Source organism: Halyomorpha halys, unplaced genomic scaffold (genome assembly GCF_000696795.3).
Source record: "Halyomorpha halys isolate HHAL.00 unplaced genomic scaffold, Hhal_1.1 Scaffold28.1, whole genome shotgun sequence".
In the NCBI taxonomy this organism is placed as follows: domain Eukaryota; kingdom Metazoa; phylum Arthropoda; class Insecta; order Hemiptera; family Pentatomidae; genus Halyomorpha; species Halyomorpha halys.
In genome coordinates, this window is record NW_027110130.1 from 51,094 (window position 1) to 66,473 (window position 15,380).

Consider the following 15,380-nt stretch of genomic DNA (forward strand, 5'->3'; position numbering starts at 1 on the left):
GCATTGAGGATTTTACGAAGGATTTTGGATTGTAAGGATTGAATACGAGAGGAATTCGAAGGTTTAGTGGAGCCCCAAAGCTCAACTCCATATGTTCAGATTGGCCTTATTACAGTCTTTTGTAATGTGTTGAAAGTTTAGACCGTTTGTCTAGTAAGTAGTACCATGCAGGAAGGTACCTTCGTTCACAATCTCAAAATGAAGATCTTAGCACAAAAAAAGGACATCCTTCCTGGCTGGGCCCACCCCATTAAGACGCCCAGGGAGCGATGGTCCTATACCACTTTTGGAATATTTGTTTCAAACGGTAATAGGAGACTTAAAGATAGTTTAATCGAGCAATATATAAAGAGCGCCTGAAATTGTAAAAAACATTTCCAATGAAATACCAGAGTTGCTGAAGTGGATGACTGAAGACGTTAATTATATATTGGGAAACTCTGTATAGAAAAATAGTATAGAAATAGATTTGTTTATTACAATTTTAATTTTTTTTTTTTACCCGGGACTGCTTTACAAACTCCGTGAATTCCTACCTCCTACATATTTTCTCATCATCCATTCCTTTCTTACTAATAGATTATTCCAAGTAAACCACTATGGTTCCTATTCATCCCTCTATTTTCAATCCGCTGGTGTTCCTCAAGGTAGTATTCTCGGTCCCATCCTCTACACCGTCTATACAGCTGACATCCCAACCAATCCTGACACTATCCTAACCACGTATGCTGCTGACACATGTGTGCTCACAGTTAATAATAAACCTTTGATTGAAAATAAATCCCATCAAATCACATTTACTCTTCGTCGTAAACCTGCCGACTGCCCTACAGTATACTTTAATAATGTGGCTCTTACCCCTGTAGAATAGATTCGTTATCTTGGACTACATCTTGACAAACGACTAACCAGGAATCCTCACACAAGACTGAAAAACTGCACGCAGATTCCGACTATTACAGCACTTACTAGACAAACGGTCTAAACTTCCAACTTTTTACAGAAGTCTGATCTACATGACAATAATAAGGCCCATCTGGACATACGTAGTTGAGCTTTGGGGCTCCATTAAACCTTCGAATTCCTCTCGTATTCAATCTTTACAATCCAAAATCCTTCGTAAAATCCTCAATGCTCCTTATTTTGTTACTAATAAATCCATCCATAAAGACCTAAATGTTCCTTATGTAACCGATCTAGTCCGAACCCGATATTATTCCTTCCAGAATGGAGTTGGAGAGAGAGTGCCAGAAGGAGGTTGCACGTATGACGAAGGATTTGCTGAAGAAGGCGGTTCTATATGAGGGCATATATAAATCAATCGGTTGGGAGCTGGTGTTTAATGAGGGGATGGATGAACGAAGAGTGAGGAGATCTAGGATATAGATAGGTTTCTTTATTTTAAGAACTTGAAAATCCTTCGTAAAATCCTCAATGCTCCTTAGTTTGTCACAAATAAAATCATACCTTAAAAAGACCTAAATGTTCCTTATGTAACCGACCTAGCCCGAACCCAATATTATTTCTTCCATAATAAACTCCCTGGCCACCCAAACCCACTAGTTTCTAACTTTGCTTCCTCTTCCATTCCTGGCAATCCTCCGAGACGCCTGAAAAGAAGATGGCCTCGTGACCTTATATTGTAAACTGTTTTTAGAGTTCTACTACTGGGTAGTTTCTCTACATTCTGTATCATATCATTATCATTATGTCATTATGATCAAATTTACTTGTTGTATTTTTTATACAGTTTAAATATCAATAAATAAATAAATAAAAAATAAAATAAAAACTTTTGTTTTGTATATGCAATATATGTACATAAATTTTAATTATGATCAGATTTTGATGGTATTACAATATCAAATAATTACAAGCGCTGAGCAGTTATATTTGGTCGGGAGAATTGGCAGCAACTAGCATAACCAGAAGTTAACATATCAACTTTCGTTGTTATATTTTCATTCATAGTTTTTATATAAGGATGTGGTATAATTAAAGTAATATAAATTTTATTTACAATTACATATATTTGGTATCGCGTGAACACTAGTTAAACCGGGTTTAAAAATATTTATAGGTATATTTTTCAGTAGGATCTATTGTTTAGCCGATTGTGTATAGACGAAGTGTAACAGAAACTAGTTTTTAGAATTACTTACAGGTGTATTTTCTATGGACTGGCTTAGTTGCTTTACATGGCTTAGTTCGGCGAGACTTTCTACAATTACATTGATGTTTACGTCTGAACCCATGATGCTTCTTAATAATGTCGGCAGCTTTCTCCGCCAACATGATCGTAGGTGCAAGAGTGTTCGCTCTAGGAACCATCGGCATGGCCCCGGCGTCTACGACCCTCAACTTCTTCATTCCTCTGACAAAGAGATCTTGATACAGAACCGCTCCTTCGTCGTCTTCAGCTCCCATCCTCGTAGTCCCTACAGGATGGTATACCGTTTGCGAGTATTGATCAATGGTACATCGTATAAAATCTTTACCAACTTTTCCCTTGCATGCTGGCTGTTTATCGTGGTGTATTTCCGGAGAGTGCTTCTTCATAGCGGGAGTTTCCATCGTTTCGAAAAGAACTTCTATTCCTTTCTCGAGCATTAGATAATCTATTTCTTCGTCGAAGTAATTCGGATCGATCAGAGGAGAATCTTTGAAGTCGTCGCTCTTCAATGATACACTCCCCACGCTCTTAGGATGTACATTCGCTATAACTACCCTGATAAGGTTTTCTCTTTGTGTCTCTATTCCTTGTATGACGCTGTGCCACATTATCTGAACGGTTGGCAATTCTTCCTTTTTTATAGGGTTAAAAAAAGACATGGCTTCTCCCCCAGTCGTACTCAATGGTCCTTTTCTTTCTTTCGCGTATTCGAAGATACTTGCATTAGTTTTCCAGATATCTGTAGTTATTGTATCTGTGGTATTTAGCTTGAAAATAATCGGAATCAATGGGTGATCGGTCATGCCCTTACCTACAGGCAAATCTTTTACAACTTTGATATTTAGCTTTTCCAATTCTTCTTTTGTACCAATGCCTGATAGCATGAGAATCTTAGGTGTGTCAATTGCACCAGCTGATAGAATCACTTCCTTTTTTGCTATCATCTGATAAATGTGTCCGTTCCTGTAATACTCTACTCCTTTAGCGATCAGATCCTCTAGGATGACTTTTGTAACCATCGTGTTTTTAATCACATGAAGATTCGGCCTCTCTCTTATCGGATCCAAGTATGCCTTCGACGTACTCTCCCGAGAAGGTCCGTTCATAGCGTACTGCACGTAGTCAATAACTCCCGTCTTGTAAGGTTCATTGAAATCCATTTTCTTCCAACCTATTTCTATTCCGGCCTGAACATAGTCGTCTCTTAACGGAGTGATGTATTCCGGATATTGGATGTTGAATGGGCCAGTGGTTCCATGATATTTGGAACTTGCTAAATCAGGTTCCGTATTGTTCTCAGCCTTAATGAAGTACGGAAGAACATCTAAATAACCCCAATTTGTCAAACCCATTTTTTTCCATTCTTCGAAGTCTTCTTTGTGCCCACGAACATACATCATGCCGTTGATGGTACTGGATCCTCCCATAACTCTCCCTCTGGGATACACGCAAATCCCATTTTTACCTGAAACATATATCCAACTTTAAAAATTTATTTGGCCATAATCAGTCGTAAGTCATCTTAAAAGTTAAATAATAACTTCATTCATGGTTAAATTAAACGCGATATGACACAGAAGCAGGACATATGAGTTGTTGAGTGCAAAAGTGGTGTAAGTTATATAGAGATTTTGGTAAGGAATAGAAGTACTTAATCACAAGCATACTCGGCAGCTTAAGATCATTTAAATTTAATCCACTTAGTATATAATTATTTTTTTTATTAAAATTAATTTTGATAAGAACAAAATGACTTACGCAGCCTGTGCACTAAAAGGCTCATATGATCATTTCTGAAAGCTGTGCCACATTATAAAATTATTAGTATAAATGTATCACAAACAATTTTACATCAAGTTTTGAATAACCAAAAAGTTATATCTGAGGTGAATATGGTTACGGTCAGCAAAAACTTATTTACTTGCGCCGACGTTTCTTACGGACAGATCCCGATGTATACAATAGTTATTATAACCACAAATTTGACTTATCCTTAGTTATATGTTTATCGTTTATAGTTGCCCACGCACAGCGGAGAGGGGCTCCCCCCCCCAAAGAAAAATAAAAAAAATATAATCGCAAAAGGAAAAAAAGGACAAAACAATAAAGAAGAAATTACTGCTTAGGCACCACGTTATTTTTTCTTGGAAATAATGAAAACCCCGAAGCATTATACCCACAATATAACTAAAATATACCACTATATAAACAATTGTTGAATTATGACTACTGGCGAATATCTTTACATGTAGATAACAAAAAACCTATGGGTGTTACCTACCCACCTGTTGAATTATCGTAATATTCTGTGAACAACAAAAAAAAAAACATAAGTAAATTAACAAACTGAAAGCAGAACTATACGTAAAAAAGTTTAATAATTAGAAGAAATATATATACAGAGAATGAAAAAGGGAAAAAAAAGAATTCTTATCAATTAATAAAACAATTAATACTTATAGGTTGACTTAACATGCTGAATAAACGTCACATGCACTATATCCCCACTTCTAGTGGTGTTAAATGATCGTCCATTGAAGTAGAACACCATAATTTTGAAAAACAAAACATATAACATGACATTTCTCATATGGTGATATTCCAGTTCAAACAGTAAAGACAGAGGGCCTTTAAACTATTACCACTTCACATTGAACAATCGTAACGTGTTCCAAAACCAAACTGTCACCTTCACAAAACCAAAACCTACTCGTTTGAACATACGTGTTCAAAATCAAAACTGTCTCCTTCACAAAAAAAACAAAACCCACTCGTCTAAAACATATCGCTCGTGTTTTGTTTTCACCATGACAACCGTAACACCTCTCGTCTGCTTAGATCTAGCCAGTGTTTTAATTTCACCATGACAACCGTAACACCTCTCGTCTGCTTAGATCTAGCCAGTGTTTTAATTTCACCATGACAACCGTAACACCTCTTGTCTGCTTAGATCTAGCCAGTCTTTTAATTTCACCATGACAACCGTAACACCTCTCGTCTACGCAGATCTAGCCAGTGTTGTTATTTCACCATGGCAACCGTAACATTATATACAACATATTATATGTATGCAATAACATACATACATATACAACTTACTGTATATAAACAAACAAAAAAACATAGGTGCTTTAATAAATTTACTATTTGGGAAGTTATATCGTATGGCATAAATTAACATCCTCTTGAGTGTAAAATTTATATACTCAATTGCTATTTTGCCATAATGTTTCAAATTAGGGTAAGCATATCAGTTCTACCATTCCATTTTACAAATTATCTAAAACTCAAGTTTCATTGAACAAATGATGCACGACGATTCGTAATTTTAAAATCGCGAGCTCAATTCCAAAAACACCTGACTATTTTTGTTATCTAAACTAATTTGTAGAATGAATTGAGAAATTCTCCTAGCAAGGGTTAGGTAACTTACTGAGGCAGGCCTTTTTCTGTTGGACCGTCGTATAGTTCCAATCTCTTGGAGAATTGTGGTTGAACATCTCGAACATGGGAGTATCCGATACAGCATTCTCGTCACCGCCAGCTTCGATAAGGAGCACCGTCCATTTTGGGTTTTCAGTCAGTCGGTTAGCCACGACACAACCTGTAAAAAGAATCGATTACATAAAATTATAAATTTCTTATTGGAAGATCGATGATGGACCGTATGTAATAATAAAAGTAAGAAGATCGTCCGGGTACGGTCAAATAAAAACTCATATAGTGATTAAACTATTTATATTGAGCCAACGTTTCGCCCACCATAGCAGAGCTTCATCAGTGCTTAAAGATACAAACACTTAAATGGTGTAAACTCAAATGAACATAGTAGATGAAAAAATAAATAAGCTTACTAATCATGAGAGATAGTTGACCGTGGATGACTTGGAGAAGATGGTGGGAGGTACGGTCAAAATATAACACAAATAAGTTGAAGTAACTTATTTAATCGTGCCAACGTTTCGGCCAGAATTTCTAGCCTTCATCAGGGCTAAGAAAAAAAACAAGATAACAACCAATGAATACAGAAAATAAAAAAGAAAATATAAACAGAATGGCATAAAGTAAATAATTGTACAGAATGGAATTAATAAAATTAAATTGATGAAAGAAGTGGAAAATAAAATGTTTTTAAAATGACTTTATGTCGTTCTGTTTATATTTTATGTATTCATTGGTTGTTATCTTGTTCTGTTCTTAGCCCTGATGAAGGCTAGAAATTCTGGCCGAAACGTTGTCACGATTAAATAAGTTACTTCAACTTATTTGTGTTATATTTTAACCGCACACTCCAACCATCTTCTCCTCATATAAATAGGCTTACAATGAAACGTAAAAATTAAATACGAATAATAAAAGGTTTTAGACAATTGATGAATACGGAAATAATAGCAGATAAAATGAATAAATATAAAATAAAGTACAACTAAGAGATGGAAATAGGGGGATATGAATAAAGGAAGATAATGAACAAGAGAGAAAATGTACCAATCAAACTCGAAGTCAGAGCGACAGAATGTTATAGAGAAGAGTGGAGATTGACAGTTTTTTTGTAAGTACGTTACATTTGAAAATAATTTTAAATAGTATAGAAAATTAATGAAAATATTAAAAATAGACAGACATTAAATGATAATATACATAACGGGGGGGGGGGAAGAATTATATATTAAAAAAATAAAAATGAAACCCTGCAACGTGGGGCGAAACGTGGCTCAATATAAATACAACTAATATTTGACCGCACCAAGACCATTTTCCTTTTATCAAATTTCTTATGATTCGATTAGATTGATTTTTTTTCTTTCGCGTACAAAACAACTGAATCCTAAACCGAAGAATTTTACTAAACTAATCATTAATTTTTAATGCTCCAACTGGAACAAAAATAAAATTAGTAAATTTTACTGTTCATTGGCTTATACTAGTTGAAATCAACACTAATAGTTACTTATGTGAACAGAAATTATTAAAATTAATATAAAATAATAACAAATAATAGGAAAAATAGAACAAGTCTAAGACAAGGTGATGGATTCCCACCAATGCTGTCCAACTGAGCCCTAGAAAAGAGATTTGAACATCACATGAAAATGGCGTAGTGCAAGGTGCATAGTTGTGGGAAACTGTCATTTTTGTGCAAAAAATTTATAAATTGTTTAAATCTTCGTTAATTCTCATGAATTCTTATGTTATTCAGGGTCTTGAATTCAATGAAACGATTTTTTTTAGGTGTAAAAATATAAATCTTAATTTTTTTCATCATTAAAATAATTTTTTTCTATAAATAAAATTTTTGAGAATATTTGTTCACCTCATTTTATTAATGTTCGTGTATGATTTAACAGAGATGTGATTGAGGATATTCTTATTTTAATAATCCGAACTAAACGAGTAAATTATATATCATTAAAATTTACTTATTTATTGACTATTAATAAATAGATATTCAGAATATTTAAATATAGTTCAGCAAAACTATAAAGGCGGATTTTAAAAAATATTGCAATTTAAACCTCATTTTATACAAGGTGACTTAAAGCGAAATTTTTTTTTTTAAATTTATTTATTGATATTTACAACTGTACATAAATACATCAAGTAAATTTGAGGAAATCATAATGGTATGGTACAAGCATGTAGAGAAACTATTCATTGGTAGCACTCTAAAAACATTTTTACAATAAAAGGTCCCGAGGCCATCTTCTTTTCAGACGCCTCGGAGGATTGTCCGGAATAAAAGAGGAAGCAAGATTAGAAACTAATGGGTTTGAGTGATTAGGGAGTTTGTAATGGAAGGATTGATATTTGGTTCGGGCTAGGTCGGTTACATAGGAAACATTAAGGCCTTTATGTATGATTTTTATTTGTGACAAAGTAAGGAGCATTGAGGATTTTACGAAGGATTTTGGATTGTAAGGATTGGATACGAGAGGAATTTGAAGGTTTAGTGGATCCCCAAAGCTCAACTCCATATGTCCAGATTTGCCTTATTACAGTCATGTCAGTCTTTTGTAATGTGTTGAAAGTTGAGACCTAGTAAGTGCTGAAATAGTCAAAATCGACGTGCAGTTTCCTGTCTTTTCAGTCTGGTGTGAGGATTCCAGGTTAATCGCTTGTCCAAATGTAGTCCAAGGTAGCGGATCTGTTCGACAGGAGTAAGAGTAACATCGTTAAATGAAAGTGTAGAGCTGTCAGTAGGTTTCCGACGAAGGGTAAAGGTGATTTGAAGGGATTTGTTGGAATTTATCTTAATCCTCCAATTACGACACCATTCTTCGAGGGCTGTGATATGGGATTGGAGAGTTTAGGATACAATTAATGGGTTATTATTAACAGCGAGCACACATGTATCATCGGCATACGTGGTGAGGATAGTGTTAGGATTGGTTGGGATGTCAGCTGTGTAGACGGAAAGTCATGTTAAATGTTTAATGCGTGAGAGCTCCTAGCGGATTTTCTGAGAAACTTGTTTTCTTTTCTTTCAAAACTTCATGTTATTGTTTACTTCTATGTTTTTATTAAAGTAATTTATTAAAACATGCCTAAATTGAGTGAAAAGTTGTGAGAAAGTTTGGCCACAGAGCCTTGATGATCCTCTAGCTAGTGAGGAAGGGAATTAAGATGAGTTAATCACCCATTGCTTTATTATTTATAAAAACATACAACACAATACTAGCACAATCAAAACAGAATTGGTATTAAATTGGAAATTGCCGAAGAAATTTAGAAAAACTACAATCTGCATACTAACTTTCGTTGGTATTGACTTAGCCAAAAAAAAATTTTTTTTTTGGTATTTCAAAACCAAATAACAACTGTTATTCCTGTTATTATTTACTGTTTTTACTTTTTTTAGTTTTAATAAACAATTTTTTCTATTATATCAGAAACAATTATTTATTTGTATCAAAATTAATCTGTTAATGTTTTCCTTAAAAGAAATTATTTTTTATTAACTACTATAAAACACTAATTGAAAAAGTGACCAAGTTAGTTCAATATAATATTCACTCCTCACTTTTAAAAACAATAGATAATATTTAGAATCCTTAATAATATTCACATAGAAATGACCCTGAACAGAACAGAGAAAGAATCAAGAATTTCTCGATTTTCAATTAACAAATAAACTAAATTATGGGGAATTAGATTAACTATAACTTTGTATAATGATACATTGATGAGCGAAATACATATTTTTTTTGGGGGGGGGCGTGGTCTAATCCCCACCCTTTAGCGTCAGTTTTGCTTAGGTTATGGCGAGAGTTATGGTACCCCCTTGATTCAAATGGAAAAGGTTAAATTTTATCAGTAGAAAGTTTTCGTTGAATTGGAAAAAGTTACGATTGGCGTAGAAAAGGTTTCAATTAACTTGGAAATTCTATTATGCTTTTTTTGTTTTGATGTTTTTAGTTTATTAACTATTAAATTTTTTTTTAATTATTTATTTATTGCTATTTACAACTGTACATTATAATACATTTAGTAAATCTCATCTAAGTTAAATTGGAGTGTTAGAGGCGTGTAGAGAAACTACCCATTGTTAGCACTCTAATATTAAAAATTTATGTTTTATTTTATATGGTTATAAACTTGCACTGGTAAATTATTGTAAAAATTAATGAAAAGTCTAAAAAAAGTTATTTTTAAAAAATCTCGTAATCTGAGTGAGTAATTTCAGCTATAAAACTTAAAAATGGGTTGAACTATTTGGCCAAAAGTCCGTAACATACCTAAAAACAAATGGGTTAAACAAACTACAATAAATAAAATAATGAATGAAAGAAATTGTCAGAGATTCTTACAGAATCCATTCATAAAACAAACAATGCTTCTTTCTTATCGAGTCATAATGAAATCCAATTGAAAGGTAGCCCAAAATTTCAAGACTACGTACTCTTTCCTTTTTTTTTTTTATTTATTTAAGTGTTTCGACCACTCGGGCCATTTACACTTGATTTACAAATTCGATTACAATTGGCATGTTCATACAGTAGAAATACAAATACAGTTGAAATTACAAAGTGAGAAATTTACAATCGCAATTACCATTACATGTTAACAATTACAATTTACAGTTCACAAATTTATTACTGTTGTGGAGTATTCTTTCATTATCTGTAAACATCACAATAGTTCTTTATTCAGGTTCAATACAATTACTACGAGTTGTAAGACATGAACTTTAAATTTCCACTATTAGATCAAGAGAACATAACATAATATCTGCTGGGGCCAATGACCCAGGATGCAACAATATGACGTCAAGTGCTTTTTCTAAGCTTAGATATTGTTTTGTTTTTTTCATGTTCTGTACGAGTTTCAGACCTCACTGTTTTATCGAGTAGTTTTACCCATTCATTTATATAATAAAAGAGCCCAAGAGGAGAGAAAAATGTAGTTATTTCAAACCATTTTTTGATTACTTTAATGAAAACTATGTATAATTACTAATCTAAATTGATGAGTCTGCCAAGAATAGGTAGGGGGAATAAAAAATGGCGGCTGTTTCAAAATATTAAAAATAATTTTTCATTCGAAGCTCTATATCTTAAAAACTACCAACAACACTAGAAAACCTAAGATAACATAATTTAAAGTAAAGTAATGTTTCTAAAATATGAGCCTTAATAGAGCTGGAATTTTGAAACAGTAAACATTAAAAATAATTTTTCATTCAAAGCTTCATATTATTAAAACTACCTACAACAATAAAAAACCGTTTAAAATAGAGTAACTTTACTAAATTGTGATGTTTACGTTAAATAGTTCCCAAGACACAGTTTTTTAAAAGCATCATTTCATAAAACATTTACTGAAGAATCGATAGTTAGTGAATGTATTGTGTTAAATCTTTATCTCAGGAGCCATGAGACAACAGATGTCTGCCAGCACTCTAATTAAAGCTAGTTTCATTTACTAAAAAGTAGTTTATTACGTTTATCTCCGTAGGAGTAGTAGTTTTCACGATATTTGCATAAATTTTATTTTCTATTACTCACAAAATGTTAATTTTTCTAGTTGTTCGTATAGAATGTTGGATTTTTGAAAAAATATATCTCTAGATCCATAAAAGGCACATATGTCTGCCAACACTAAAAATAAAGGAAATTTTACTTACTTAAAGTAGTTTATGACACTTATCTTCGTAGGGGTAGTAGTTTTTTTTTATATTTGCATATGAATATATATTTGGCACATGAAAATTTGCCCAAACAAATATAAATCAATTTATTTATTTATTTTATTATTTATATTATGAAACATAATATTCCTACAAAGATAAACGTCATAATCTTAATAGTACATTAAACTAACTTAAATTTTTGTGCTAATAGATATCTGTACGTCGAATGGTTTCTGAGATATAGATTTCTCAATATAAATTCTCATCTTTCATCAGTTATTTTATAAATCAATTTATTTTACCAAATATCATGGAACCTAATACTCCTGCAAAGATAAATGGCATAATCTACTTTACAGTAAGAAGTACAAATATCTGCCAGCAATCAAATTAAAGATAGTTTAATGTAATAATGTCCGTAGTGGTAATAATTTTTATATTATTTGGACGTGAAATTTTGTCCGAACAAATAGAAATAAATTTATTTTAGCAAATATCAAGAAAACAACTACTCCTACGAAGATTAACGTCATAAACTACTTTATAGTACATTGAAATAGCTTTAATTTGAGTGCTATTTGACACCTGTATGTTTCATAATTCGTGAAATATAGTTTTTAAAATCATAAATTCACTTACTAATTTTTCGTTATGAAATATTCCTTTTTAATTAACTGTATGTCAGGATCTATTGAAACTAGCTCTATTAGGGATCATATTTTAGAAAAATCGTTTTACTTTAAATGATGTTCTCTTAGGTTTTCTTGTGTTGTGGGTATTTTCAACGATATTGAGCTTCGAATGAAGAAAAACAATTTTTTTTATCTTTTTTAAACAGCCGCCATTTTTTATTACCCCTACCTATACTTGTCAGACTCATCAATTTTGACTAGTAATTATACGTAGCTTTCATAAAAGTAATCAAATTGGGTTGATATTATTTACTTTATCCACCTCTTTGGCTATTACCTCTCTTTATTTTGTTCATTTTCATAATGAAAAAAAACAAAAGAACAAAACAAGCGTGTGTATAGCGACGTTTGTTCTTCTTTTGTTTACCAAGCATTGGAATAAGTCTTGGATTTGCAGCTTGTGGCAAACGTGTAGATTCAGCAAAACAAGCATTCCATTTCGTGCTTTTAAATCGAAATAATCTAATTTAGGCTAAAATGTGCAATTTTATGAAACAAAAATCAAAATTCAATACTAATTCATGCAGTAACACCAAAACGTGCAGTATGAAAAAGGTTTCAATAGAATGTCATTTTCATTATTCCAATTTTTGTCGAGGTTTGACTGGATTTGAAGGTAGGGAACAAAAGATGTAAATGCCCGAAAATCCGGTTTCTGGTTAGGACGGTTTGTTCGGTACAAGTTTAAAAAACAAAATAAATTAGATTTCTATTAATATTGGAGTTTATCCTACTATATTAGGATAAACGAATTCCCAACAATCATAGCTAAACTAGGTATAATTACTAGTCAAAATTTATGAGTCTGCTAAGTACAGGTAGGGTGAATAAAAAATGGCGGCTGTTTCAAGTAAAAATTATTAATTGTTTATTCGAAGCTCTATATCATTACAAGAATAGAAAATCTAAGAGAGCATCATTTAAAGTAGAGTAAATTTGCTAAAATGTAAGCCCTAATAGAGCTATTTACGTTCAATAGTTCTCGGGATATAGCTTTTTAAAAAGCAACATTTCATTCTGAAATATCGGTAGGTAGTGAATTTATTTTGAGAAATCTATATCTCAGGAACTATGGAACGTACAGAAGTCTGTTAGCACTCAAATTAAAGCTAGTTTAATGAGCTATAAAGTAGTTTATAACTTTTATTTTCGTAGTAGTAGTAATTTTCATGAAATTTGCTAAAATAAATTGATTTTTAGTTGTTACGACAAATTTTCGTTTGTCAAATTTATATTCTTATGTGAATATCATAAACACTACTACCCCTACGAAGATCAGTGTCATAAACCTCTTTATAGTAAGTAAAATATCCTTTATTTTTAGTGTTGGCAGACATATGTGCGTCTTATGGGTCTAGCAATATATTTTTTTAAATCCAATATTTTATACGAACAACTAGCAATTAACATTTTGTTCGTTTATTTGGTAATTAACATAAAAACTACTACTCCTACAAAGATAAACATAATTAACTATTTTGTAGTAAATTTAACTAGCTTTAATTTGAGCGCTGGCAGTGATCTGTGCGTCCAATGGTTTCTGAAATGAATTTTTTCATAAATCAAACTTATTGTATGAACAGCTATAAATCGATTTATTGTCATATCATCAAAACTACTGCTTATACGAAGGTAAAGGTCAAAAACTACTATATAGTCCATTAAACTAGCTTTAATTTGAGTGTTAAAAGACATCAGTACGTCACATAGTTCCTGAGATATAGATTTCTCAAAATAAATTAACTACTAATCTCTTAACTAACTACTGATATTTCAGTACATTTTTATGAAATGTTGTTTTTTAAAAAGCTATATCTCGAGAACTATTGAACGTAAATAGCTCTATAAGAGCTTATGTTTTAGCAAATTTACTATTCTTTAAATAATGTTCTTTTAGATTTTCTATTGTTGTTGGTAGTTTTAAGATATAGAGCTCCCAATAAAAGATTAATGTTTTTTTTTAACGTTTTGAAACAGCTGCCATTTTTTATTTCCCCTACATATACCTGGCAGACTCATCAATTTTGACTAGTAATTATACGTAGTTTTCCTTAGAGTAATAAAAAATTGGGGTGAGATAACTGCCTTTTTTTCTTCCCGGCTCTTGCACTATGAGGGAGTGGCTTGTTGTAACAGGACATCATCTGGTCTAAAAACAACTCCATCGGATAGGCATCGTAGATTCACAAACACGCCCTCTATGCAATATAAGTGACATTAATGAAGACCATATTTTAAAGTGTAATTGTCGAAAAAATATTCAACAAGAAAAAAACCAACTCAAGACAAAAGTAAACTTTTATTAGCTGTGAGAGAGAAACGTTGTAATAGTCTGCTTCATCTGGCGTAGAGAAAAAAAATTGACTTTTGGAATTTACATATCTTAACGTAAATCCTCACATTTTGAGGGGAGTTGAATTTTTTTTCTGGGTTGATTTTACATCTCTAGGTTAATGGGGAGAAAATAAACATAATAAAATGAAAACATAATAACTATAATAGTTAAAGACCTGCAGCGCCCGCTCCTACAATGATGAAACTGTACTCATCCAGCAATTCTTCCTGAGGGACATCGGCTGGCTTCAGGGATGGATCTACCGACTCAGGGTAAAAGTAACTTACGGCTGCGAAGAAAGTAGTCCAGAATTGGAATGTCGAAAGTTCCATTTCAAAAAACTTCCTACTTCTATGGAATTGCTCCTATTGTCAAAAACTTCCTACTTCTATGGAATTGCTCCCATTGTCAATTCAATGTATATATGCCAAGAACTTAATCTACGAAGGTACAATTATGAAATGTGATAATGCTACCCCATAATGATAACCTATGACAAAAGAGAATATCTAACGCCGATCCACAATTTATGCTAATGCATTGTAAACTGCATAGATTACATTTCTTAAATACACTTCCTATATAAAAGATTCATAGATATCATTATTAGCTAGTGTCAACCTATTTATTTAATTATTGTCTGTTAGTCGAAACAATTAACAACTTGTTTTCCTTATTTCAATATTTAGTTTACTACTATTTTGTTAGTTTTGGTTATGTGTGTACATTCTAATAATTGTCTACTGCTTGTTCTGTTTGTTTTTTTTTAAGACGATTTTAACTTTATGACAATTAAATTTGTAATAATAATAAGGCCCATCTGAACATACGGAGTTGAGCTTTGGGGCTCCACTAAACCTTTGAATTCCTCTCGTATCCAATCTTTACAATCAAAAATCCTCAATGCTCCTTATTTTGTTACTAATAAAACCATCCATAAAGACCTAAATGTTCTTTATGTAACCGATCTAGCCCGAACCCGATATTATTCCTTCCATAATAAACTCCCTAACCACCCAAACCCACTTGCTTCCTCTTCCATTCCTGGCA

General features: G+C 32.4%; 1 protein-coding gene across 2 annotated transcripts in view; it reads right to left on the reverse strand.

Moving 5' to 3' along the window:
* Positions 1 to 939: 939 nt before the first annotated feature.
* The window catches only part of LOC106683774 (alcohol dehydrogenase [acceptor]), a 25,268-nt gene continuing 10,827 nt past the window's right edge, over positions 940 to 15,380 (reverse strand). The window contains exons 1-3 of one of the 2 annotated variants that reach the window (XM_014425459.2): positions 14,506 to 14,698; positions 5,607 to 5,777; positions 940 to 3,638 (exon numbers count right to left, since the gene is read on the reverse strand). In XM_014425459.2, coding sequence (XP_014280945.1) covers positions 2,155 to 3,638; positions 5,607 to 5,777; positions 14,506 to 14,662 — 1,812 coding nt within the window. In that variant the 5' untranslated portion in view covers positions 14,663 to 14,698 and the 3' untranslated portion in view covers positions 940 to 2,154. Of the gene's footprint in view, positions 3,639 to 5,606; positions 5,778 to 14,505; positions 14,699 to 15,380 lie in introns of those variants that run through there. The other variant, XM_014425468.2, reaches the window with a different exon arrangement.